This window comes from Colletes latitarsis, chromosome 8, assembly GCF_051014445.1.
Source record: "Colletes latitarsis isolate SP2378_abdomen chromosome 8, iyColLati1, whole genome shotgun sequence".
Classification (NCBI taxonomy): Eukaryota; Metazoa; Arthropoda; class Insecta; order Hymenoptera; family Colletidae; genus Colletes; species Colletes latitarsis.
Window position 1 is genome coordinate 23,669,704 of NC_135141.1, and position 23,598 is coordinate 23,693,301.

Sequence of the window (23,598 nt, forward strand, 5' to 3'; positions counted from 1 at the left end):
ATTCTATAAAATTCAAAATGGCTGACCATATATATGTATATACATACATGCGTACTAAGTTTTTTTTATTGATATTCATTAGATGGTGAATTAAGAATTTAAGAGACGTTAATAATAAGAAATAACACATTTTAATTTTAATAAATCAATTGATAGTTTTACTGAACATGGTGCATAAATAAACAATTTGTTTTATTTATTACGTTAGAAATATTTGTATAGGTTTTGTACTAATGTATCCAAAAGGTAATTGTTTCTAATTTCTAGAGCGTAACTTTACACACTGACGTCGGAGATATAAAGATAGAATTATTTTGTGAATTATGTCCAAAAACATGTGAGGTAATATTATTTTAATTTTTCATATTATAGTTTTATAATCATTGTTTTCTGTATTGTATTCATTATAAAACTATTTATTTTTACAGAATTTTCTTGCTTTGTGTGCTAGTAATTATTATAACAATTGTTTATTTCATCGAAATATAAAAGGATTTATTGTGCAAACTGGGGATCCTTCGCAAAGTGGTAAAGGTGGAACATCAATATGGAATCGTAAATTTGAAGATGAGTTTAAGGAAGAATTAAAGCATAATGCTAGAGGTCTTGTATCTATGGCTAATAATGGTCCAAATACAAATGGAAGTCAATTTTTTATAACATATGGACCTCAGCCACATTTAGATTTGAAGTATACATTATTTGGAAAGTAAATATTTGGGACTCACAGATTATTTTGATATCTAAACTAATAGACTCTAGAGATATTTAAAAAATTGTTTTCTTTCAGGGTAATAGATGGTTTAGAAACTCTTGAACAGCTAGAAAAATTACCTGTAAATGTTAAAAATTACAAACCGCTTACAGAAACTCGTATAAACAATGTAACTATACATGTCAATCCTTTGGCAGGATAGATTGAAATAAATTAAAATTACATAAGATCTTTTGAAATTTAAAAAAAATTGAGGATTATTGTCATTTTCTCATTGTCAATATATTCCCATTAATCTTTTGTTTTGAGGATCAAATGGACTTCGAAGATAAAGGTTTGCTGTATGTCGTTTTCCCATTACTTCAATCTCATATCTACCAGTTTGTAGAAATTCCTTTGTGACATTTTCTCCATTTGGATGTTTGATATACCTAACATTATAAAAATAATAAGAGTTTATAATAAATATCTATATTTTCTTTTAATGCAATTGTATTTACCCAATTCCAATAGTATTTCCATAGCTATATCCCTGTTCTGCTCTTCGTAAGTAACCAACAAAAGAATTATCTCTATATATAGCTTCCAAACCCCATATTGGAACAGTACTGTTACAATAAGCAATATTATTATATAGGTAATAATTATAAGCATGATGATTAGGAATGATATTTTGTAATACCTACTCATTTATATGAATATGGGCCAGTCTTCTTTTGATTCCATTTTGTCGTAATTGATCAACTGCTAATTTTCCTAGATACTGACCAATACTACGACAACTAAATGCTAATCCAGCTTCCACAGGATTATCATCTGGTCTAAGATCTGAGCCCCAAAGATGATAACCTGTTATGAATAGTTGTATTAGTGATGCACATTCGTGAAGTAATATTGATCATATATACCTTTTTCACAACTGAGACTGTACATTGCTCTGAATCCAGCAAGTCTCATGTCATATGACTTGCCACATTCCATTAAAGCTCTATACACTATTTGGCAGGATGATTTTGGAATGTGTAACTCAAATCCAAGTTCACCAACAAAACTAAGCCTTATCAAGCGCACTACTTCGTTTTTAATTTTTACTAATTTTGTAGTTGACAATTTGAAATCTTCATTCAAGAGTTCATCTCCTATTAGTGTTTCTATTATCTTTCGGCTGTATCGTGAATCGTATTTTTTAAATTTCTGAATAAAAGTCAAATTACATAAGTTTGTTCAATACAATACCTATTTGGTCCTTGTACAGAAAGTAATCCAATTTGTTCGGTAACATCATGTAGAGATACGTCGAAGCCACTCTTTTTTATGACTTCGTTCATGTGAGCCCACGTATGATAAGCCGACATGCCGCTTGAAACTAACATTCAAAATCATGAAAAAGTCGCTAATTCGATGACTTCGTACAAAGGAGGATAATAAATTATACAAACATACCAATGTAGAATGCTTTTTCTTTAAATATTGGATTTACAATTCCACTCGAACCTGGTTCTATAATTGTGACAGTGCAATCCATTTCCACTCCTCCAGCATTATTTAACATACAAGTATAAACTGTTCTGTTGAATTCACAATTTGTATTTGCCGTAAATAAATAATCCGCTGCTTTTTGTGCTTCTGGCCCACACAGATAAAATTTTCCAAGATAGGACATATTAAATAAAGCAGCATTTTTGCGACAGGCGAGAGCTTCTTCTCGAACCTAATCAAAATATATGATTTGTTTAGTAATATCTTCAACATACCTTACTTTCAGAAACTTACTATGCTATCATAGGATGACAATTGAAAACTGTACTCTTTTTCTAATATTGCACGATATTCGTCGTTCTCGTTTCTTGGTATTGTACAATATCCACCATAATCATAGGGCATAACTTTTAGTTTCTTATTTCTATAAAACCATCCAGGTCGCTCCCAACCTTGACGTTCTTCCATAACAGCACCTTCTTCAACTAATAACTGCAAAATATGGATCTTTTATATAATGATTTATACTTAAATGCAATACGTATGTAGAATATAAATTTTTACATCGTGAAAAGGGTCTATCTTAACATTTCTGCCACTTAATGGTTCATCATGTGGAAATACAATATTGTAATTTTTGGCATATGCCTCGTGAGATCTTTCATTTATCCAAATTAAATTGTTTCTCTGTTCTGGAATAAATCTATGAAATAAAAAATAAATACGTATTATATTGCAATTATTAATACAAAATTACCAGAGATAAAAACATTACAATACTTTCAGATAGCTAGAGAAACTAATTATTTTGAGTATATTTAATTAAAAATATAATTGTATAATTTACAAATTGAATATAAGTGAATTTTTCATGCCTTTTGAAATCCATTCAGCTGTTTATATGCGATCATGTTAACACATATACATATAATAAAATGTGATTTTACCTTGTAAGTTGGAAAGTAAAAAAGAATAATGTTTACCTTCTGATATCGTAGTTGAACATGTACCTATTTGGCCGGCCATTAATTATCCAATGTGCAATTTGTTCTCCACATCCACCCCCTAACATCATTCCAGCACTATTATAGCCACAAGAATAAAATAATCCAGAACAGTTAGGATCTTCACCTATTATATATAATAAAAGTTGAACTAGATATCATATGGAATTGTAAGATCAAAAATTTGTTACATATTCTTAAATTTTTACCCATAATTGGTCTATGATCAGGAGTGAAACTTTCTGGACCACATACTGTGGTTCTTATTCCAGTTGTTGATAATTTAGGAATCAATTGAATCATTGAATTTTGGTGTGTACTGAAAATATCCCAATCTAACTCATAGAGACGAAATGAAAAATGTTCAGGTACCTTATACATAAATATAGAGTGCATTAAATAACTAAAAGTTATTCTTTAAAATACTTGCAGAAATTTGTTTGAAGCTATAAATTTGCTTATTATGAATTAAATCTGGTTTAATATAAACTTACAGATTGTAGTAGAATGGGATTCTGTTCATAACCACCTGCAGCCAAAGAGTTACCCTGAATTCGGAAGTATATATTCCTATCTGGATCTCTAACGTTTGGAAGATGCTGTAATCCTTCTATTGGTTCCGTAACAACGTAAGCATGTTTCATTGGTGTTAAAGGAATATCTACTTGCACCATGTTTGCAACATTTTTGGACCAAACTCCAGCAGCATTAAGAATAATATCTGTTTTTATAGTTCCATACGGCGTTTCTACGCCATAAACTTTTTTCTTGTTCAGAATGGTATCCTTTCGGAGTATTTTCGTTACAGGGCAATCTTCGATGATCTAAGAAATAACAATAGTTTTTTGTTTCCTCATTTAAACAATATTCATATAAAAAACAAACAAATTTCTACCTGACAACCATTATTTTTTGCTGATTTTACTAAAGCATTTATTAACATAGTTGGATCGACACCACCATCTTCTGAACAATAAATGGCTCCTTGAAAAGCATTTTCATCAAGTATGGGAAATAATTTTGTTGCTTCTTGAGGAGAGATTAGATGTGCTTCGATGCCAAAAGCTTTGGAGCCGGTAATTAGCCTTTTATAGTCGGCTAATCGTTCCTACAAAATTACAAAGAATGCTATATAGTAACAGTAATAATAATAGTATGAAAATATAAAATTTGAATATTCACATTAGAATGAGCAATGTAAAGTCCACCATTCTTTATCCACCCAGGATTTATTCCAGTTTCTTTTTCTAAAGAGTTTAGAACAGATTTTGTAACACTTAGTAATTCCATGTCAACATCATTTGGACTACGCATACTCCATATAAGACCTGCAGTGTGCCATGTAGTGCCAGATGTTAATTTTGACTTATCTAATAATACAGTATTAATACCGCGTTTTCCCAAATGATAAAGTGCATTACAGCCTGCACTACCACCACCTGGAAATGATACAGACTTACAATTTTATATGTTAATAAATAAAATATTTTTTGATTTTTTTCTACTTACCTATTATTACAACGTCCGCATAGTCTGGTAGTTGTATCGAAGACGATAAACTTAATGCTCTTGTTTTTACTGATCTAATGCACTTGATGTAGATTTTACATAACTAAAAATTTATCGAAAACCCCGTGAATTTGATAAAAAGTAAAACAGAAATGTATAAATACCTGATGTTTTTTTAAGTGAAACATGTTTTTGTTTAGAAGTAGACAACACGAATTTACATCATTCTAGTAGCACAAGCATATTACACTTCAAGCAGTAAAACTGTTCTGCCTATTTTATAGGTCCGGCACTTTTGTTTTTAATGTGCATTATCAAATGTACTGATTAATCTCCTATACTATTTAACAATGTTTCCTTTATAATGACCTATACTTACATGCAAAACATTCAAGAGATAATAGGCTTGAAATATTAGCTATCATACATTAAAATAAAATAACACATTTTAATATTTTTATATGTTGTTGCGATAATAAATTTTGAAGAATATGATAATGTCTAAAAAATAAATCGTTTTTTGTGCCTTATCAATGAAAGTCTTACCGGCGGATAATTTATTTTAATTCTCTTACAATATGTTTTGCATAGAATATAATAAAAATATAATTAAACGATATCCTTTTCGATTATTTTGCGCTTTTAAGTAATAAGCATTAAACCATAATATTATAGACGTTATTGATAATGTCTACAGCAGTGTAAAGTTGAATGAATTATCATGCGTTATTGAGTTCAATATATGTCAAGCGATACAATAATATTGACTTGTATTGCTTCTACGATATTTCTTGATTGCAAAGTGAAAACGATTCGTCAATAATTTTTAACGAAAAAATACTTCGAAGCAGAGAGAGAGAGAGAGAGAGAGAGAGAGAGAGAGAGAGAGAGAGAGAGAGAGAGAGAGAGAGAGAGAGAGAGAGAGAGATATGAGTAAATGGGTGTAATTCGTAAAATATATATTAAACATAAATAAATAAATAAATAAAGACTATAGATGTGTGCAATAAATTATGATCAATATTATGCGTATGTATGTATATACATGATACGTATGCGTATATGTTCATTACTCATAATACTTTCACTGCATTTAATTATTTTACGAAGTATTTTCGGTGTAGTTTTGTATAATATACTGCAAATTGTAGATACATATACATATACGATTAATAAATTTCAGCTAGAACTTTACCAACAACTAAAAAGCGATACATACTTGCGATTCATTATATGATCAACATTTTATATATTCTTATTGAAATAAATGAAATATACTCGCTTAAAATTTTTTATTATAATCTATAAACTGAAGCGTTAGTTGCTTTATTTCATGAATGATTTATAGCATATCTTGCTACCGTAGTTGTTGATATTAGATTATTTCCGCTTATTTATACTTAACGTGGTGCAATATTGTATACACACGTTACACACATACGTAAACACACACACAGTCACACGCTACACACATTCTATACTATTTATGTACAGTATCTGCGTTTTACTTTGCTAAGGCTTAAATAATAAAAGAAAAAAGAACGCATATACAAATCATACAGTTAAATATAAAAATGTGCGATATTTCCATATATTCCAGGAAAAAAAAATGCTAAAAATGTCGAATTTAATTCACAAAATCATAATCTTTATTATATTCTAGTTATACTTAAACAAAAGTCTAATTAGAAAATTTTAAGAAAGTTAGAAAAATACAGAACAACAGGTCTTGGATTCGATAGAGTTCATCTCTACACACAGTACGAATTCTGTAATTAAATCATGATTGATTCTATAGTATCGTTCGTTGTTCTTGCTGGAACGCCACCTAAAAATGCGTTGAATTGAAATGTTTTTCTTTTTTGTTTTTGAAAGTAGAACTTTTATTAACGATAACTATAATTGCTTTTAACGCATTTCGATAGTAGCCTTTAATTATAGTCTTCCATTTCAAAATAGCTTTTTAAATCGAGGACTATGAGCTTTTTTGATGATAGTAAATCAGATAATTGCCAAAATTTAATTAGGGATATGATTTTAGGATTTTAGGAATTAAATTCAACGTTTTTGCGTCAGGGTTCCAGTAAAGTTCGTCAGATCTGAATTTAACGGATACATATATGTATGTATTGGATGAACGCTTTTATTTCTACTCGATTGAATTAAATCCAATAAAAAAGAAGCTAATATGTATCACTATTTCGTTTTGGCATGCGTAAAGTACTTTATAAGAGTAAATCGCTCTTATTATTAACAACACAACATATACACGAATTGCTGATGGACAACCAATCGTGAGAGATAAATATGTAATAACATTAAGAGGCCTAGATTGAAGAAATTTAAAGGACTTTCAAGGAAGAAATTACGAAATCGATTTCATTAAAGCGAAGTATGTTCTTCGCTAGTAAGACTGTCAGTTTCTTCGGTGTCTGAACCAGTCGCAGCTTGAACACGGGCATATTCGTCGGTGTCGATACTCTTACAAAAATGTATCGCGTATTTTAATTTTTGACGCAATACCGGTTTACACGAATATCGCGGCATTTTCAGGAGGAAAAAACATGTATAACTTTCAGGAAGAAAGTGATCAGGTGGGCTGTACTTATCCATTACCTGAGAAAATAGTTCCAGATACGTTACGACACGTTGATTCACTCACCGATCAGTAAGTAACGAAATGATAAAAAGAAAATTCATGTTACCTGTAAAACGAAATCTCTTCCGCGGAAATCGGCAATCGTGCGTGGTAAACGAGTTCTGCCCCAAACGAATCGAAGAAACAGAGATCTCTCTTGATTTGAAAACTCTTCCATCACCTCCCAGAACCACTGAATTAAAGGTGCAGTCGGTTCGATGCCTAAGACGTACGAAAAATTTTATGAACGAATCGATGAAAATTTGTAAACTTAGCAAATATAAAACCAGACTATTATTATTATATTACTATAAAAAACATACCTTTGTAAGTTGCAACGGACTTCAATAAAGTAAGCGGTATATCTGGACTGCCACAGACCATTGTCTCCAATTCTGCTCCGCTGAATAATGCCAGAAACGGTACGGGAATTACTTTTGACATTCCCTCACGCACTGCAGCTACCTGAGCGTCAAATTCACGCAATCTATAGTTCAATGCCAATCGGACGTACTCGTGCTTATTTGTTGGTGTGATTTTCTGATATCTAAAACATAACAATTAATGGCAGAGAACGCGTTGAATTTAAAGTTTGCCAGAAGAAGCAACCGACGAACTGTTCACGTACCTATTAGATAAAAGAACATCGTGTCCAACAGCTGATGGCGTGGAGAAAGGCATTTCGAGGGTTTGAAATACCTTTTCGTTGGGATCCATGTCACGGATACATAATAATCCAGGAACATAGTCTCTGTCAACCTCGGTCAAATCCGCGGGCGTTAAGGGTGTACCTGCCAGTTGTTTCCACACAGGTTCTGCCAAGTTTAAGCTTAGAGGACTACCAGTTCTTATCGCTATACCCATTAAGATTCCAAGAAATTGGAACATATTCATATGCAACGTCGAATCAGCCATCGGATTCAACAGAAAACAATCCCTATTGGTGCCACTATCGTCTCGACCATTTGGGGTCGGTATAAACAACGGTAGGGAACCGTTCTGTAATTCGTCGCACATTTCCGCTATACTTTCGCTGTATCCACCACCACAATCATCTACACTCTCTCCTGTTGAGAAACGACGATAATTCAGTTAATATTGGATATAATTGTATTCCCTATAGCTATTAATCGCTGCCTTCTGTCAAAAACAACGAAGCGCGACCAATCGAAACAGATTATACTTTGATTACGCACCGACAAATTTTACTTTCCAGATTCTGTGAGGGAAAAAGAGAACGTCTTGCGTTAATAGAGACATCTTTGAAACCATTTGACCGAAGACCGACTTCATACCGTCGGGTCCAGCCAGTCCACCCTTTCCTCTAGCTCGTTTCACTTGAATTCGATTTAACTCTATCACTGGCCCGTGTTGTCGATCTCTGACCATCGTTGCTTGGACCACTTTACGAAAAGTTGCTTCTTTGATGCTGTATACTAACATTGGAGCCAATTTACTCAAGCTGAGGGGCCCAGTGATTGGAAACATCGGCAAACACGGGCAAAGTAGTTCGGCAAAATGATGAAGAAGCACCAGTCGGTTGTGCAGTACAGGGAAGGGAAGATCTTTAACTAGATCATACTCCATCGGTGTAGAGGCAGGCATTCTGCTTTGTGTGGCTTTCATCGTGCTCCATGCCAAAGTATGTGCACTACCGCAAGCGACTCGCGTGATTTTTTTACCTTGCAGTGCATGAATCAGTCTAGGTCTTTGAAGGGCGCTTGTTGTCCCGTCCCCTAACTGGCCCTCATCGTTATCTCCCCAAGTGAAAACTTCACCTTTATCGGAACACGCTACACAATGTAACGAACCTGTCGCTATGGAGATGATTTTCTTTCCCTGGAGTGATGCAACTTTGCGCGGTCTTCGCACATGATCATCCGTACCGTGACCTAAACGATGGTAATCTCCTTTACCCCTGTTTAAAGACATATTATTAACTACAAGAATTAATATGATTGAGATTTGCAGAAACAGGAAATCAAGACACAAGGAGGAATAGAACAGTACTAAAGTCCGTTCACCGTGTAGAGTCAAATTAAATGGCCTTACCACGTATATATTGCCCCAGATCTTGTCAAAGCCACAGAGAATTGACTACCGCACTCGACTTTAACAACACCAAGTCCCGCCAGTGATTCAATTTTCATTGGGACTTTGCAACCGTCACTACCTCCTCTGCCTAATTTTCCGTAGTCACCGTCACCCCAACTCCAAACGTTGTCGTCGTCGGTAACGCAAAGAGTCTGCGCGTCTCCGCTTCCACAAGCAACGTCGATCACCTTGTAATCCTGCAATGCTTCAATCAATTTCGGTGTCAATTGATCTTCGCTATCTCCGTGTCCTAAACGTCCATATCGGCCTACAATCAGATCGAACCTGTTGCATTCTAACAATTCAGAAGGGATACCCTGTATGCTCGTTTAAGAAAACGAGATAGAATGAATCTTATTACATAAATGCGTCACCTTTTCCCCAAGTGTAAAGCCAGCCGGCGCTGGTAATTGCTGCGCTATGGTGACCACCGCATGCTATGTCCACGATTTCGGTTCCCAGCAACTCTTCGATTAATTTTGGTCGGTCATACGACAACCTGTTTCCGTGTCCTAATTTACCATCGTCACCCTCGCCCCAGGAGTAAACGTGGCCTTCGGAACTCAAGGCAAGGCAATGTTTACCACCCGAATTAACAGCAACCTTTTTCACGAATACATGTTGGATGGATTCCAACAGAGTCGGTACCATAACAGAGTCCGTTCCCCCAATTCCGAGACGTCCGAGTGCGCCATAACCTATGATAAATTAATTAGAGCGCAGCTAACGCACAAATAAAAAATGGTTGTGTCCGTGTTTATGCTCACCGGTTGCATAGACTTTTCCATCGGCAGTGACGGCGAACAAAGTTTGCTCGCCACCGGTGAGCTGGACAGGCCGCAATGCGGACAAGCTTTCGCAGAGAACGGGTAATTTCACCTTCGCTCCTTCTAGACCGCCAAGCTGACCGCGATGATTGTGACCCCAGCCGTAAATCGCCCCGGATCCGTTCCACGATAACGTCCAATCTTCCGGTCTTCGATTCAACCACTGCAACAACTGTTCGTCGTGTTCTTGCTTAAATAATTCGTGATTCTCGTGATCCTTTGTGCTACCCTCTCCTGCCGTGATCATTTCGTTGATGCGTTTGGTAACTTCGAGACAAAACGGTTTCGGAAGCGGCGTTCGATTCACCAGAGACTTGGCGACCCGTGCGGATAAGCAGTACCTTCGAAACCAAGACCATTTGTGAATTTCTGAGCAGCACTGCATCCCATCCAACTCAATATCGCAAGCGAGAGCTACGAGAACCTTGAAGAAATCGCTGTGCATCAATTGTTTTCCTCCTCTGACCAACGGATCCTCGTAAGCGTATTGTTTTAATAGCGCTTGTGGCAACGAACCGAGAAGAGAAGAAAGAGCGACTTCCGGACGTATCGCTGGTCCGGTTGTATAGACGACTTGTAACTTCTTCAACGCCCACATTCGTTGCTGGGCTGATAAGACGCTCAGTTGGCTGCATTGAGCTAACGTTACGGCAAGCCGCGTGGCAATATTCTTATCCAAATTAATCAGACTGTTGTCCAGCAAGCATTCCGCTAGAGCTATAGATGGCTGCGAGAGAACCGCCCTATCCGAGACGAGCTCGTGCGGTGCAAGCGTCGTGTGCACCGGGTATACTGTGAAACGCCATCCCCAGCCGTTTACAGATCCGTCCGAGGAAAATCTCCATCTGAGTTCGTCTCCTGGAATTCGAATCTCGCCAGCCCACTCGCTCCACTCTCGGCCTGACTTTACGGCCAAAACTCTGTTGTTTCCGTCCATTATCGTCAACGGATCGTGCTTTCTCTCGGTAGAGCACCGTCGATCGAATTCTATGCTGAGCCCCTCAGCACCAGGAATCCTCACGTGACCGGTTAATGTGGTGCCGTCTATGTATGGATGCAGGCTCTCCTGTACCACTGGTTGCGGTGCATTCTTTCTATTATTCGAGTTTGCTACAGTGTCTTCCAGTTCCATGATACACAGCTCCAATATCATGCTCCGAATCGAGTGATTCGTTTTAGCCAGCGCGACCAATACCGAGGATATAGTCTCCTTTGCACCCTCGCATACGCGATTGGCAACAGCCAATTTCAGCAGATCGACGAGCATTCTAGCGTCGTCTTCGGTCAACGTGGATGTAAAATCGTCCAAGCTGGGGTCGCTGGTGATTCCCTCGCCGACCACTTGGGCGTTGGATGTGAGCGTAGCGGCGATCACGCTCATCGCGCTGGTCGACATCTTGGAGGCGCGGGAGGATAAACTCGCCGAACTGGACATCGAGGGGAACATCGCTAACGGATAGTCCTCGGATTCAGGACTTGTTCGTGGGTTGGTTATCAAATTAACGACCTCTGCCGCATTAGCCGGGGCTTCTCCGCCACCTTGCGCACTGTCCCCGACATTCTGATAAACGGTATGTCCTCCGCTAGCGATGCTAGTGTCACTGACCGCTCCATCCGGTGGCATTTCGGTGACTGCACACCCGCCACCGCTGCCAGTCTTCAACGTCGAGTGGCTTTGCAATGCCGTCACTAGCGCGATACGAGCTTGTATTATGCAAAGAGCATTGATCACGTGTTGCAATGCTTGCTGCTTCGCAACGTTACTTTCCAACGACAGGACGATACTCGAAAGAGAGGGTCTACTGGTATTGCGTATATTGGTACTAGTACTAGGCGAGCCATCGCAGCTAACATTACCGACAGTTCCACTGTTATTACCGGTGGCCATTGCGTTTCCGTGACCGTGGCTACTTTTCGAGCAAGATGGCGGACAAACGACACTCGTTTCCGCTGTACTTTTAAATTTCAACGACGTTTGGCCCAACGGATCTTTCGTCGTAGGAAACATAACAGGTTCTTGATTATTAGTCGTCGGTTGATCGGTTAAGACCCAAGCAACGCTGTGACTCGAGCCACAGGACACTCGATTTACCCTGGTGTCGTCGAGTTCGTGCACCAACGACGGCTTCTTGTTAACAATCGTCGAGCCATTTCCCTGTTGTCCGTGATCGTTGTCACCCCAGGCGTACACGTGACCGGTGTCCGTTACCGCTAGACAGTGCAAAGCACCTACAGCCACGTGAACCACCTTCTTCCCTCGCAGTCCGTCGACTAACGTAGGCTTTCGGACGTGGTGGTCGTTACTGTGGCCCAATCGGAAATAATCTCCTTTGCCCCACGTCCAAACTTCCCCGTATTTGGTTAATGCGAGCGAGAACTGTGCTCCGCACTCGATTTGTACGACACCCAGGCCGTTCAGACGATCCACCGACAAAGGCGTGTAACAACCATCGCTGCCTCCACGACCAAGCTTGCCAAAGTCTCCGTCGCCCCAGGAGTAAACCGAACCGTCGGCCGTCAACGCCATTGTCTGCGCGTCTCTGCTGCCGCAGGCAACTTGTATCACTCTCTGACCTACCAACGACTGCACCAATTTCGGTTTCCGCTGCGTGCTGGTGTCGCCATGACCTAATCTCCCGTATTCGCCCAGACCCCACGTGTAAAGCTCGCCGCTACTCGTTATAGCAGCCGAATGACCGGATCCACAGGCAATGTCTCGAATTCTTTTCGACTTAAGAGACTCGATCAGCCTCGGCTTGTCCAAAGAGAGACAATTCCCGTGGCCTAGTTTACCGTCCTCTCCTTCGCCCCAAGAGAAAACTTTGCCATCCTGCGTTAAAGCCAGGGCATGCTTTCCACCCGAATGCACCGCTACCTTTTTAATCACGTATTGACTCAAGAACGGAATAGGTTTCGGCTCGCATACGTTACTGTCGTCCCCAAGGCCGAGCCTGCCGTTTGTACCTTCTCCACACGCATACAATTTTCCTTCTTGGCTAACCACGAATAACGTCTTGCTGCCACCAACGATATGAACGGGTTTCAATTTGGAAAGGGCCTCGCTGTAAATAGGTAACTTGATTTTTGATCCTTTCAGTCCGCCAAGCTGGTCTTTGTCATTCAAACCCCACACGTAGACTGCAGACTGCTGCGGAGCTTCTATCCCGCGCTGCGAGCTCATTTGCTCTTGAACTATCTCCCAATCCGAAGCTAGAAAAGAAACGGATGTAGCCAACTGATTTTCGAATACCTTTCTTTTGCCGATTATCTGTAGAGCATGAATCTTGCAATCTATACCACCGTTTCTACACTGTTTTATCATAATCTCGATACAAGGATAATATTCTTTGGTATCCTGCAAAAGCAGGACGCTGGTGTCGGTATTGCGTACGCTAATGGTCGCCAACTCCCCCAGACTGTTGAACGAGTCGCCGACATTTACCGCTATCAACGACGGCATGTAACTGCTGTCCTTCGGATTAACAACAATTTTCAGCGAATGCACGAGAATGCCCGGCAACATTTCTAGCCGGATCCAATGCTTGCCCTGCGAGCCGCAACTCTGCCAATATTGTCCAGATTCGTTGACAAGTCGCGTCGCCCAGCCTTCTCGCGAGGACACGCTCAGCGTGCGAATACACATGGACCAATCGTCGATCAACGATGATTCTGTAAGATCTTGCCCATGATATTTTCCCGGTTTACCGGCGTACACCGCCGCCAGGCCTGGTTCCATGATACGTTTGAATCCGTGTTTGTGACAACGTTTCGTGTAAAAGCAGTTCTCGCACAAGTTATAATTTTCGCAATACTTACATTTGAATCTCGGACCGGAGATCGGCAAAAGGTGGCAAGAGTTGCAAGCAACCGAATGATGGCAGGATGGTACTCTTTCCATTTCTGTAGCACAACCAGTCCAACCACTCTGTTGCGGAAAATCTACGGACAGATCCTTTCCATTGTTTATTACACCCGTGACTATTCCCACACTCTGATGATTTACCGATCCCCATTTGTACTTTGGTACCGTTACGGAGGCCTTTACTCGCACCTTGTCGCCGATCTTCGGCGCGACCGGTCCAGGTATCGTTGGCGGATGGCCCAACAATTCGATATGAATGAATCTCACCCAATAGGTGCCTCCTTTACGCTTCCAGGCGACTTGTACGTTTAAATCGTGCAAGCCTTCTGGATCGATCTTAATTACCTGACCAACGTCTCCGTATTCGACTTCCTCGTAACTTTTGCAACAGCGTACTAGCATTCCTGGAATTAGATTGTCCCGCACGTAAATCGCGTACTCGTCGACTGACAGAAAGTCGGATCGTTTCATATAATTGGGTGGCATCAACGAGGAAACGGCATCGTGCGTAGACGGTGAATCGTCAATGTTCTCGCTGATCGAGTTCTCAAGATCCGACAATCCATACACGCTCGAGAGTGTTTCGCTGTCGCTCAGAGCAACATCAGGATTTTCGAGAAGCCAAGCAACTACGCTTTCAGCGGTGATAAATCCCACGGTCGTACTGAGGCTCTTGATCGCAAATTCCACGCTTTTCTTCGGAAATCCCATCTCTGTAAGTTGCGCTACCAGCGGACTCATAGGAGGCGGAGAACTTTTCCTCCCGTTGCTCCTGCAATGCTTCTTCTGACTGGACGTTAGCGATACAAGCGAGCAATCGGACACTGGAGAATCCGGTTCTGAAAAAGGACCAATACGTTGAATGGGCGAATGTCTCAGTTCAGAAGCCAAATACTGGGAAACTGCCAAAGCAGCCTCCTCCAATTCTTTTCGTTTGAATATAGGTTTTAACGGTTGCGGTCTTGTGGCTCGCATCAGCATTTCTTGGAGCAAAGTCGTGCGTCTGTCACGACAATCGTCTCTATCGTCGACGATGTTATCATTCTCACCATCACCGTCGCTGATAGCATTATCGTTTCCATTTACGGCATCGCCGGCCCAACGAGTAACTTCTATATCACGACTGGGTGCACCGCCTTCGTCGTCGTCCTCGTCATCGTCGTCGTCATCGTCGTCATCGTCGTCGTCATCGTCGTCGTCTTCGACGCCGTTACCACTGCAACCGAGACCGTTGTCGTCACCACCGCCGCCAATATCGTCGTCGTTTACGTTACCATCGTTGTTCTTATTAATTATGTATTTCAATATTTTTCTCAATTTCATTTGATGATCCAAGATCATCTTCCCGGCGTTTAACGCTGCAAGCTGTTGCTGTTGATTACGCAAAATAGTTGCGTTTACCGCGCCAGCTATCACAGGCATGCCGTTTGGCCTCTTGTCCATTCCACGATGACCCAACAGTAAATTGGCCCAGGTGGACAGAAAAGAGTCCGGCGTGGGCATACGATCCAAACGAAACTTCTCGCCAAGATGTTTAACCGCGAAAAAAGGAACTACTTTCCGCGTGTCGCCATCGTGTATTTGAACGACGATCTTCGAGTGTTTGGTGAACTTGCAGATCGTACCGATTTGTCCGTCGACATCGACCAAACCGCCGATTCTCGGTCTATCGTCAAGGCCTCCGACGACGAGGAGAGCTGCCATTACCGTTTGTTGAATGTTTGCGCTGTTCTCTCCGCCATTCTCGTTCACCTGTATGTGAAATAACGGACCGTCGCTGAAAAGATCAGAAGCCAGTGACAATTTCGCAGAAACAAATACGTTTAACGTTGCGTTCCATCTTGAGAGCGAATGCAAGCACCTGATCAAAGAGACCAGCTCCTCGACGATCGTGGAACTATGAGATGCCGTAAGTGATACGCGACATTTGTTCGAATAAAGTTCAGTCGACGAACCGAGGTCGCAAGCCAACGCGACGTGTCCCAATATGCGAAAAGTTTTCTCGAGAAAGGGTATCGTGTTGGAATTGTCGGTCGACCAAGAAGGTAATACGGCCGCCAACAACCGCACTGCCATGATCTGCTCCTCCAAATTCGGGTGATCTTCCTCGGCAATTACGGACAACAAGAAATCAATCCACGCTTTGGTGCTCAGAGATTTGCAGAGTTCCGAGGACTTGGCGATTGCTCTCAATAAACTAAGAGTGGCCCAGGTTTCGTGATGCTCCCTCGAGAGCTGCAACTGCGTGGTGTGACCGGGCTTGTGTGCAGACGACGTTACGCCACGTAAAATGGAAGCAAGTATCTTTATAGCGGAGGGAGCTACCTTGTCAGCCTCAAGGCCACAACAGAGCAGAACAATGCGGAGCACGGTAATGGAGGCGGACTTGAGACAAGTGATCGGATGAATATCCCCGAACGTATCCATCCGTTTCTCCGTTTTACCTTTAACGGTGTCGATCGGTGAATCGACGTCTGTGTCCGTTTCCGGCGGCGTAGGTGGCTCGGCCAGTTTCAAATCGTACTTGTCCTCCTTCCCCATACGATACGAATTCGTCGTACCACTATCCCACAGCACGCGTATCCAGCTATCTTCACCAAGTTCTCCGATTACTTGACCCTCTCCTGGTGGCGACCCGTCTTGATCGCCCCACTTCCAATCCACGCCGCGAACCACTCTGGTCCCAATTTTCATCAGGGCTGCTAGTTCCATTCCACTGAGTTGAACGTTCGACGGTTTGCTCTTTTCCAAAGTGTCCTCGTATATAGCCGTCGTTTCTTTCGTTTTCGACTCGTCGATCGCCGCCGTGGACACCGTGGGTCCGATCTGTCTGAGCAACGTCAAAATGCTCGATATCGTTCCTGAATTAATCAACAGCCCAATTTCGTTCGCATGCTGATAACTGGTCAACATGCCCAAAATTGTCAGCAAAAACCTGGCTCTCGGTAACTTTCGCAGCCAAGTGTACGTCCCTTGATTCAGGCTGCTTTTGTCGCTGACTTTCGGTTTGCTCGGCAGTTCTGCTTGAACGACATACGCGCGTAACGCTTCGACCGCCCACGATGTCACCTCCGCCTCGGCCAAAATAATCTTCGATTTCTGATACGGTGTTATCAATTGGATATTCTTTAAGCAATGCGTTATTCCGTCGCCGAGAGATTTATTCTCGTGCGACAGACCAAGCCAACCGTTCAACAACGAATACTTGACAGACGTTACCAGGCAATCTTTTTTCAACAATTGTTGCATCATCAGGATTCCCTGTTCGCGCAACTTGGCGCGCTGTATTTGACAATACATGGCCCTGCGTAGCGTCTCGACGTCCCCGCCATCCTCGGTAACCACAAAATTTATAATATTTACCATCAACTCGCTCGAATCGATATTTAACGTTCGCTGTTTCATCTTCTCGGTTATCTTGACGATCATTTTCCTCGTATCCGACGCAGTCTCGAGTCTTGGAGACGCCGGTGGAGGTCTGACCTCTTTCGGTGTCGTATCCTCGTCGGATTTAGTTTTCATCTTCGCGTTTTGAATCGAGGCGTTCACGATATCCTCCGGTTTGCTCGGTGATCCTCTGTTCCTTCGAATATCTCTTATTACCGTTCGAACGGTCTTCTTAAATCTGGGAACCGTGTGCAATAACTTCAAATCCTGCAATCCTTTTATCTCATAACTGGTCGCAGATCTCACTTCGTGAAGAAGAAATCTACATTTCTCCTGCGCTGGAGCGCACACCTCTTTGTAACTCCTGTTTTGTTGCTGCCTGATGTGAATCAAATTCCATTTCGTCCGATGAATCGCCCTGACCATCTCAGCCAATGGCTTCGTGAGCTTTGCATTGTTATCGTTTCCCGTTTCCTGGTCGATCAAGTCGATCGCCTGATGGCCTAGAGCGAGGTGTTTTATGATCACCGCCATTAAAAGTCGACTAACTTCTTCCACCGGATGATCGCCGCAAAACTCGGTATGCGCCAAGAGATTGTTAGCCTTTGAATATTTATCGACCATCGTTAGAAATGAATGGACCTGCGCGTCGGTTTTATGGGTTTCGGCCAGCGCGTAAATAAACGCCGTGACGCGATCGTCTCTCTCCTTCTGTGGTTCGTTTTTCGTGCGTGCTGGAAGTGGAGGTTCGGTCGGTGAGTTCGCGGCCGTCGACGTGTTGCTTCTCGCCTCTCCTTTTTCCTCCTCGTACGGATTTGGTGGCTGTAATATTTGCAATCCGCCTCTCAAGAAATTCGCATTCAACCAAACTCCGGCTTCTTCTTCCGCCGGTTGCAGCGACGAGCTTTGCCGCATTCTGTGAGCGTGTAATCCCAGGAGAAATCCGAGGGCTCTTTCCGTGTCGAGCAAAGAGGAACACACGTCTGTGACGTCGATTGTAATTTTAGTATTTTCTGGTTCTGAATTACAATAATGACCAACGAAATAAGAATCCATCATGGTTCGCGGTGGTAGTTGGCCACGAGGGACATGATTCGGGCTCGACAAATACGTCCCAGATGAAACAGTTTGGTCCCAACCGGCCACAGTTTTCTGAATGCCCTCCAACGAATTCCCACCGAATGTTTCTAGTCGAACGTCTTGGACATCGTACACATTGTTATTCACGACTACCCAAAGGCCACCGTCGCGATTATGATTTTCTAGATCAGCCCAACGAATGACGGACGTTTCGTCCGATATTGACATTTTATTGCCATGTTGAGGAGCTATGATACCTGGCCAAGACAGATCGTCCGCCTCGTTTTTCTCGATCGTCGGTACCAGCTTGTTGAACTGATCGAGCGAATCCAACATCGGAGTCATTATTTCCATCCAATTCATGTTAAGTAGTAACATCGGATAGTCTACCTGCAATAAGATAAGGCAAGTAACCAATTCAGGGAGTAAAATGTTTACAATGTCGCCCCTTAGAACGGTACTGACAAAAACGAACTGCTTGACGCTTGCGTTCGCCAACTCAGCCGCGGACGCCATTATCTCAGTCACGTGAATGCAAATTTGTGAAATGTATTTTTTTAAAAGTGATTCCGCTCCAAGCATCTCTTGGTCACGTAAATTCTCCGTTTTAGATTCGTTGATGCACTCGTATACGCGAGCTACTAGTAACCGTTGAAACTTTAGCAAAAAATTCAAGCTGGGAGAACTATCATTCCTTTGCTGCGACTCCTCGTTATGAACCAACTGTTCCACCCAACCTTGTTGTAATCTGGACTGTGTGATACAGGTTCCATTTTTTATCAATTGTTTCACTAGCTGCAACAGCGAAATAGTTGTGTTATTCTTCTCGGAGTTCAGTTCTTTTACTTGTTTCGCGTCGCTGGATTTGCTCGTGTTGTTCATCACAAGAAACTCCTTTTCATCAGTAACGTCGCTCATTTCCGCTTTCATCGCAGTTTTCAATGCCAATTCCAATCCACCATCCGCCATCAAACTGGAAACCAACAAGTCTGCCATAAATTGTTGACCATTACTAGTATTTGCTTGATCCAAATTTCCGTTTAATTTCGATAAAAAGTTCGAGAGAGTCTTTGCTCGTTCGTTTGCCGTGGGCAACAGAATGCTCCAACCAGTTTGTAACACCGCTTGGGCCGCTTCTTGAATTGTCGCCAAAATTCCTGTACTACTCGCTAGTGTCACGCATCGTTGCTTCAAAGAATTTAACAACGGAGTACCGGCAAGTCCGACAGATTTACCATCAATGTTGTGTGTTACCATAGTATGGAGCTGCAATCTGACCAAATTTAAAGTGGCGACCGCCAAACATTCTCGATCCTGGGTAGGTGGTCGTGTACCTGGTAATCCTTCGCAGCCATGTCCCAATAGAGTGTCTAGCAATCGAAAGGTGTCTTCACAAATGTCTACAACGAACGCCACTCTATTGGCAACGGACCAAGCTGATGTACACCACGCAAAGCTCTGCGTCGGCCCGCAAGCTAAACCAATCACATTTTTTCCAGACAACGTTGGGCATAAAGTAGGTTCGGGCACAACCGTATCCAACGCTGAGTCGATTTGACCGTAATCGTTTCTTCCCCATCCATACACCAATTGATCTTCCGTTAATGCCAGCACGTGTAAACTTCCCACGCATAGTTCCTTCACCTTTTTAGTTTTCAGCGCTTCAATTACTTTCGGATATCTTACGTGCTCCTCGTTTCCATGGCCTAAACGATACGCTTCTCCTTTACCCCAACTATAAACTTCTCCGTATGCTGTCAAAGCCGCTGAAAATTGTCCGCCGCAGTAAACTTTTGCTACGTTTATGTCCAACAGTTTGTCAACGATCTTTGGCGTTTTAGATCCATCGCAACCTCCTCTGCCAAGCTTTCCGTAATCACCGTCGCCCCATGAAAACACTATACCCGACGCGGTAACGCATAACGTTTGCGAATCCCCACTACCGCAAGACACATACACGACCATATGCCCATTCAAAGCAGTTACCAGCGTAGGAATTGTCACATCGTCAGAATTTCCGTGACCGAGTCTTCCGTAATTTCCTCTTCCCCAAGTATACAATTCACCATTTGAATTAAGCGCTGCCGAGTACGTGCTTCCGCAAGCTATAAATGTAATATTCTTATCGGTCAGTGCTTCGATTAACTTTGGCTCGTCGTAGCATGTTCTTTCTCCATGTCCTAAACGTCCGCCATCTCCGTTTCCCCATGAATATACAGAGTTGTCTTGCGTTAAAGCCAAGTAATGCTTACCGTCCGAGTGAGAGGCAATCATTATAACGGGCTTATCCGAAAACCCATACACTCTTTGAGGATACTGAGTCTCCGATCCGTAATACATCATGTACACATTCCCACTGATGGAAAGAATCATAAGAGCTCGTTCAGTACAACAAAGTTGTTTGATGCCTAGCTCTGCGATCGCGTCACAATAAAATGGAGACGTTCCGTTGCCAAACTGTACGCTTCCCCAAGCCAAAGCTTCTTGAAACGTTTGACTCTGAGTTTTTGGAAACCTATCGGTAACAACAGGAGGTAACAAAGGAGCAGCTAGTCTGCTTAAATTACACATTATAATCACTGCCGCTTTTCGCAAATCGACAGATGTAGTGTCGTCCTCGGGAAGTCTCAAATACTTAAGTAAAACTTCACAAGGACCTGGTGCCACATTCTCATCTATTCGTCTTGACTTTGAAGCTGGAATTGTGTTCAAGCGTCTCAATAGCGGCACCAATGGTGCCGTACTTCCAGGTGGCATTACACGATTATCTTGATGTTTATGTATATCACTGAGAAAAAGTAACAAACAAACGGAATCCAACAAACTGGATAATGTAGCTCTTTGCGTTACCAATTCCAACAACAAACAAAGAGCAGTGTGCTGATCGGATAAGGGGATAGGACACCACGATCTTCCGCTAACTATAGCCCTGAAAACGAAAATTTTTACATGATTATATTCGAAATAAATCCCTAAAATATCAAGTTTCGATAGTTTCAATAAACATTTTAAATCAAGTTAATCCGAGACTTTTAAAGAACAAATATAGTAATATTGTTAATAAAACGTAATAAATTTTTAAATAGAAAATACCCTGTAACAACTTGTCTTAAGAACTTTGCTGATCGCTCCACTACTTCCAGCCAAACTTGAGAAACATTATTTTCGTCGAAAAGCGTAGCTTCAGGCAATGACTGTAAAGCTTCCAACGATTCGGATAAAAGCTCGCTGCAAAATTCTATGTCCTCTCCAGATCTCCAAGCCCGTCTTAAGTATGCAAATGAAAAATTTAGTGCTGCACGAGATCCTACTCGCGCTAAACCTAATGTCGCCTTCTCATTAGGTCTCGTCCTGAAATTGTTGTATACCCATTGAATAAATTGAAGTACAATACGAATTAATTCTAGGTACTATAAAAATTTAAATATTGAAAATGTGCCGATAACGACTGTTAAAAGTAAATTTTATACATCCTAATGGTTTTGGTTTTACTACATTATTTTGGAAATTGATCACTATACATTTTTTGTAATTTAGTTGAAGATTTTGACGATGCTGGAATATCTTTAGTTTCCTGTGGTTTATGACGAGAAAGAGCAGTAAAGTATCGCCGCGCTACTACTAATCGTTGTCTCAATCGTGTAGCGGATAATGTACTGTTTGCAACTTCATAACATAATTTTCTTTGTTCCTTGATTAATAAATCAATACATGCTGTTAAGTCAGAAACAGCTGAAAAATTTGACGTGAATTAAAAAAATGCAAGTAGCCTAAATACAAATATTTAGAATACAATACTATGAATGAAAAGGAGTTTTTTACATGGTTGAGGACCCCAAAGCCATGATTCCATTACATGACAAGCTGGTATGGTTTTCTCCACAAATGTGTTCATTCTTGCTGCTTCTTCTTCATCTAATTTTTGACAAGGTCCACAGTTACAACCATACCGTGGACCACAAATGCCATCGCAACAAGGACATGATAATACCCTCATATTACAATAATAATGACCACTTTCACCTAAAAATAATAAAATATTGTAAGACTATGATTAATTTTAATCAGAATAACATTATATCAAACATTAAATCCATACCTTTTCTAGATGTTATACCTGCAGCATTTATTAGGCCATCGCTAAAAGAACCCACAATTTCCCCATCACGAATCATTTCATTCCAAAGTTCAGCCAAGCCATCTCGATAAAGTAAACGCTTCAAATCTGTTTTGAGCCATTTTGCATCCAAACGGATCTCTGGCCTTACTATAATATCCAATTGAACACTCATGATGATTTGTCAGTATATATTAAGTTTCTAAATTTGTTTGATTTATGTTGTGGAGATCAACTGTTTAGTTTTGGAATACATAATTAAGTGTACATACTCTCTATGATATTCCCTCTATTTTCTATCTAATAAAGTGTATTAACAATACTTTAAAACGATATTGAAACACTGTTACTCATTTCACTCATATCATTTAAAGTCTGTTTTACGATCTTCACTATTTAATTGTGCAATTTAAATTCCAAACGAATAAAAAAAAATTTAAACGTTAAATAATTTCTGATGCTGTAATTTCACAAAGCCGCTTTTCGTAGGTTAGTCAAACGATTTAGGTGAAATTTTCGTTATCATTGCATTGACGCATTTAGGAACTTGCAATTTACTCATTTCGTCTTAGAGTAAACCAATCGGTGTATATCAAAATTATTAATCATTGTCTTTTAATGATGCTTTAATGACAGATCGTTTGACAAGTCACAATAACAGTTGTCGATTTGTAAATACTTAAAACTGTCATTGCCGATTATTGAAAATATAACGTTTATTTGATATTACTATTTTCAATTACGGCATCATTCAGTTTAATTTTTTTTACAGAAAATCGCTCGATCTTCGTCTATGTATTGATCGTAAAAAAAAAACTCAAACGATGGTCACGAAGTCGCGGTAATCAGTGAAGGATAACAAACGGCGCAGGAAATCCATCGCCGA

General features: G+C 40.8%; 2 protein-coding genes across 6 annotated transcripts; one reads left to right on the top strand and one right to left on the bottom strand.

Moving 5' to 3' along the window:
- Nucleotides 1-28: 28 nt before the first annotated feature.
- Nucleotides 29-944, top strand: LOC143344864 (peptidyl-prolyl cis-trans isomerase-like 3). The gene is made up of 4 exons (XM_076771405.1): nt 29-170; nt 268-342; nt 429-709; nt 791-944. The coding sequence occupies exons 1-4, from the start codon at nt 168-170 to the stop codon at nt 915-917; spliced, it is 486 nt and encodes a 161-aa protein (XP_076627520.1). The 5' UTR covers nt 29-167; the 3' UTR covers nt 918-944.
- Nucleotides 176-23,564, bottom strand: Herc2 (E3 ubiquitin-protein ligase HERC2). 5 transcript variants are annotated; one of them, XM_076771342.1, is made up of 16 exons: nt 22,695-23,564; nt 22,418-22,618; nt 22,117-22,327; nt 21,689-21,946; nt 10,207-21,524; nt 9,814-10,137; nt 9,398-9,707; nt 8,542-9,263; nt 7,974-8,412; nt 7,669-7,892; nt 7,413-7,567; nt 5,254-7,323; nt 5,087-5,125; nt 4,872-4,999; nt 4,708-4,781; nt 4,515-4,637 (listed from the first exon to the last, which is right to left on the bottom strand). In XM_076771342.1, exons 1-12 carry the CDS (start codon nt 22,885-22,887, stop codon nt 7,090-7,092), a joined length of 14,589 nt encoding a protein of 4,862 aa, XP_076627457.1. In that variant the 5' UTR covers nt 22,888-23,564; the 3' UTR covers nt 4,515-4,637; nt 4,708-4,781; nt 4,872-4,999; nt 5,087-5,125; nt 5,254-7,089. The 5 variants fall into 5 exon arrangements, with proteins under 5 accessions (XP_076627458.1, XP_076627459.1, XP_076627457.1 ...); XM_076771343.1 differs by lacking the exons at nt 7,413-7,567; nt 7,669-7,892; nt 7,974-8,412; ... (6 more) ...; nt 22,418-22,618; nt 22,695-23,564 and adding exons at nt 176-1,146; nt 1,216-1,323; nt 1,402-1,564; ... (7 more) ...; nt 3,693-4,022; nt 4,094-4,306 and having other exon boundaries at nt 4,381-4,637; nt 4,708-4,810; nt 4,872-5,577; XM_076771344.1 differs by lacking the exons at nt 7,413-7,567; nt 7,669-7,892; nt 7,974-8,412; ... (6 more) ...; nt 22,418-22,618; nt 22,695-23,564 and adding exons at nt 1,126-1,146; nt 1,216-1,323; nt 1,398-1,564; ... (7 more) ...; nt 3,693-4,022; nt 4,094-4,306 and having other exon boundaries at nt 4,381-4,637; nt 4,708-4,810; nt 4,872-5,580.
- Nucleotides 23,565-23,598: the final 34 nt, after the last annotated feature.

Bases quoted from the DNA above. Each gene is read 5' to 3' on its own strand.
- Herc2 (XM_076771342.1), bottom strand. From the start codon at position 22,887: ATGAGTGTTCAATTGGATATTATAGTAAGGCCAGAGATCCGTTTGGAT. The intron at 22,328-22,417 runs GTAAAAAACTCC...CAAATTTTTCAG, and splicing joins GCTTTGGGGTCCTCAACCAT to CTGTTTCTGACTTAACAGCA. The intron at 21,947-22,116 runs GTATAGTGATCA...CAACAATTTCAG, and splicing joins TCAACTAAATTACAAAAAAT to GACGAGACCTAATGAGAAGG.
- LOC143344864 (XM_076771405.1), top strand. The intron at 343-428 runs GTAATATTATTT...TTATTTTTACAG, and splicing joins TATGTCCAAAAACATGTGAG to AATTTTCTTGCTTTGTGTGC. The intron at 710-790 runs GTAAATATTTGG...GTTTTCTTTCAG, and splicing joins AAGTATACATTATTTGGAAA to GGTAATAGATGGTTTAGAAA.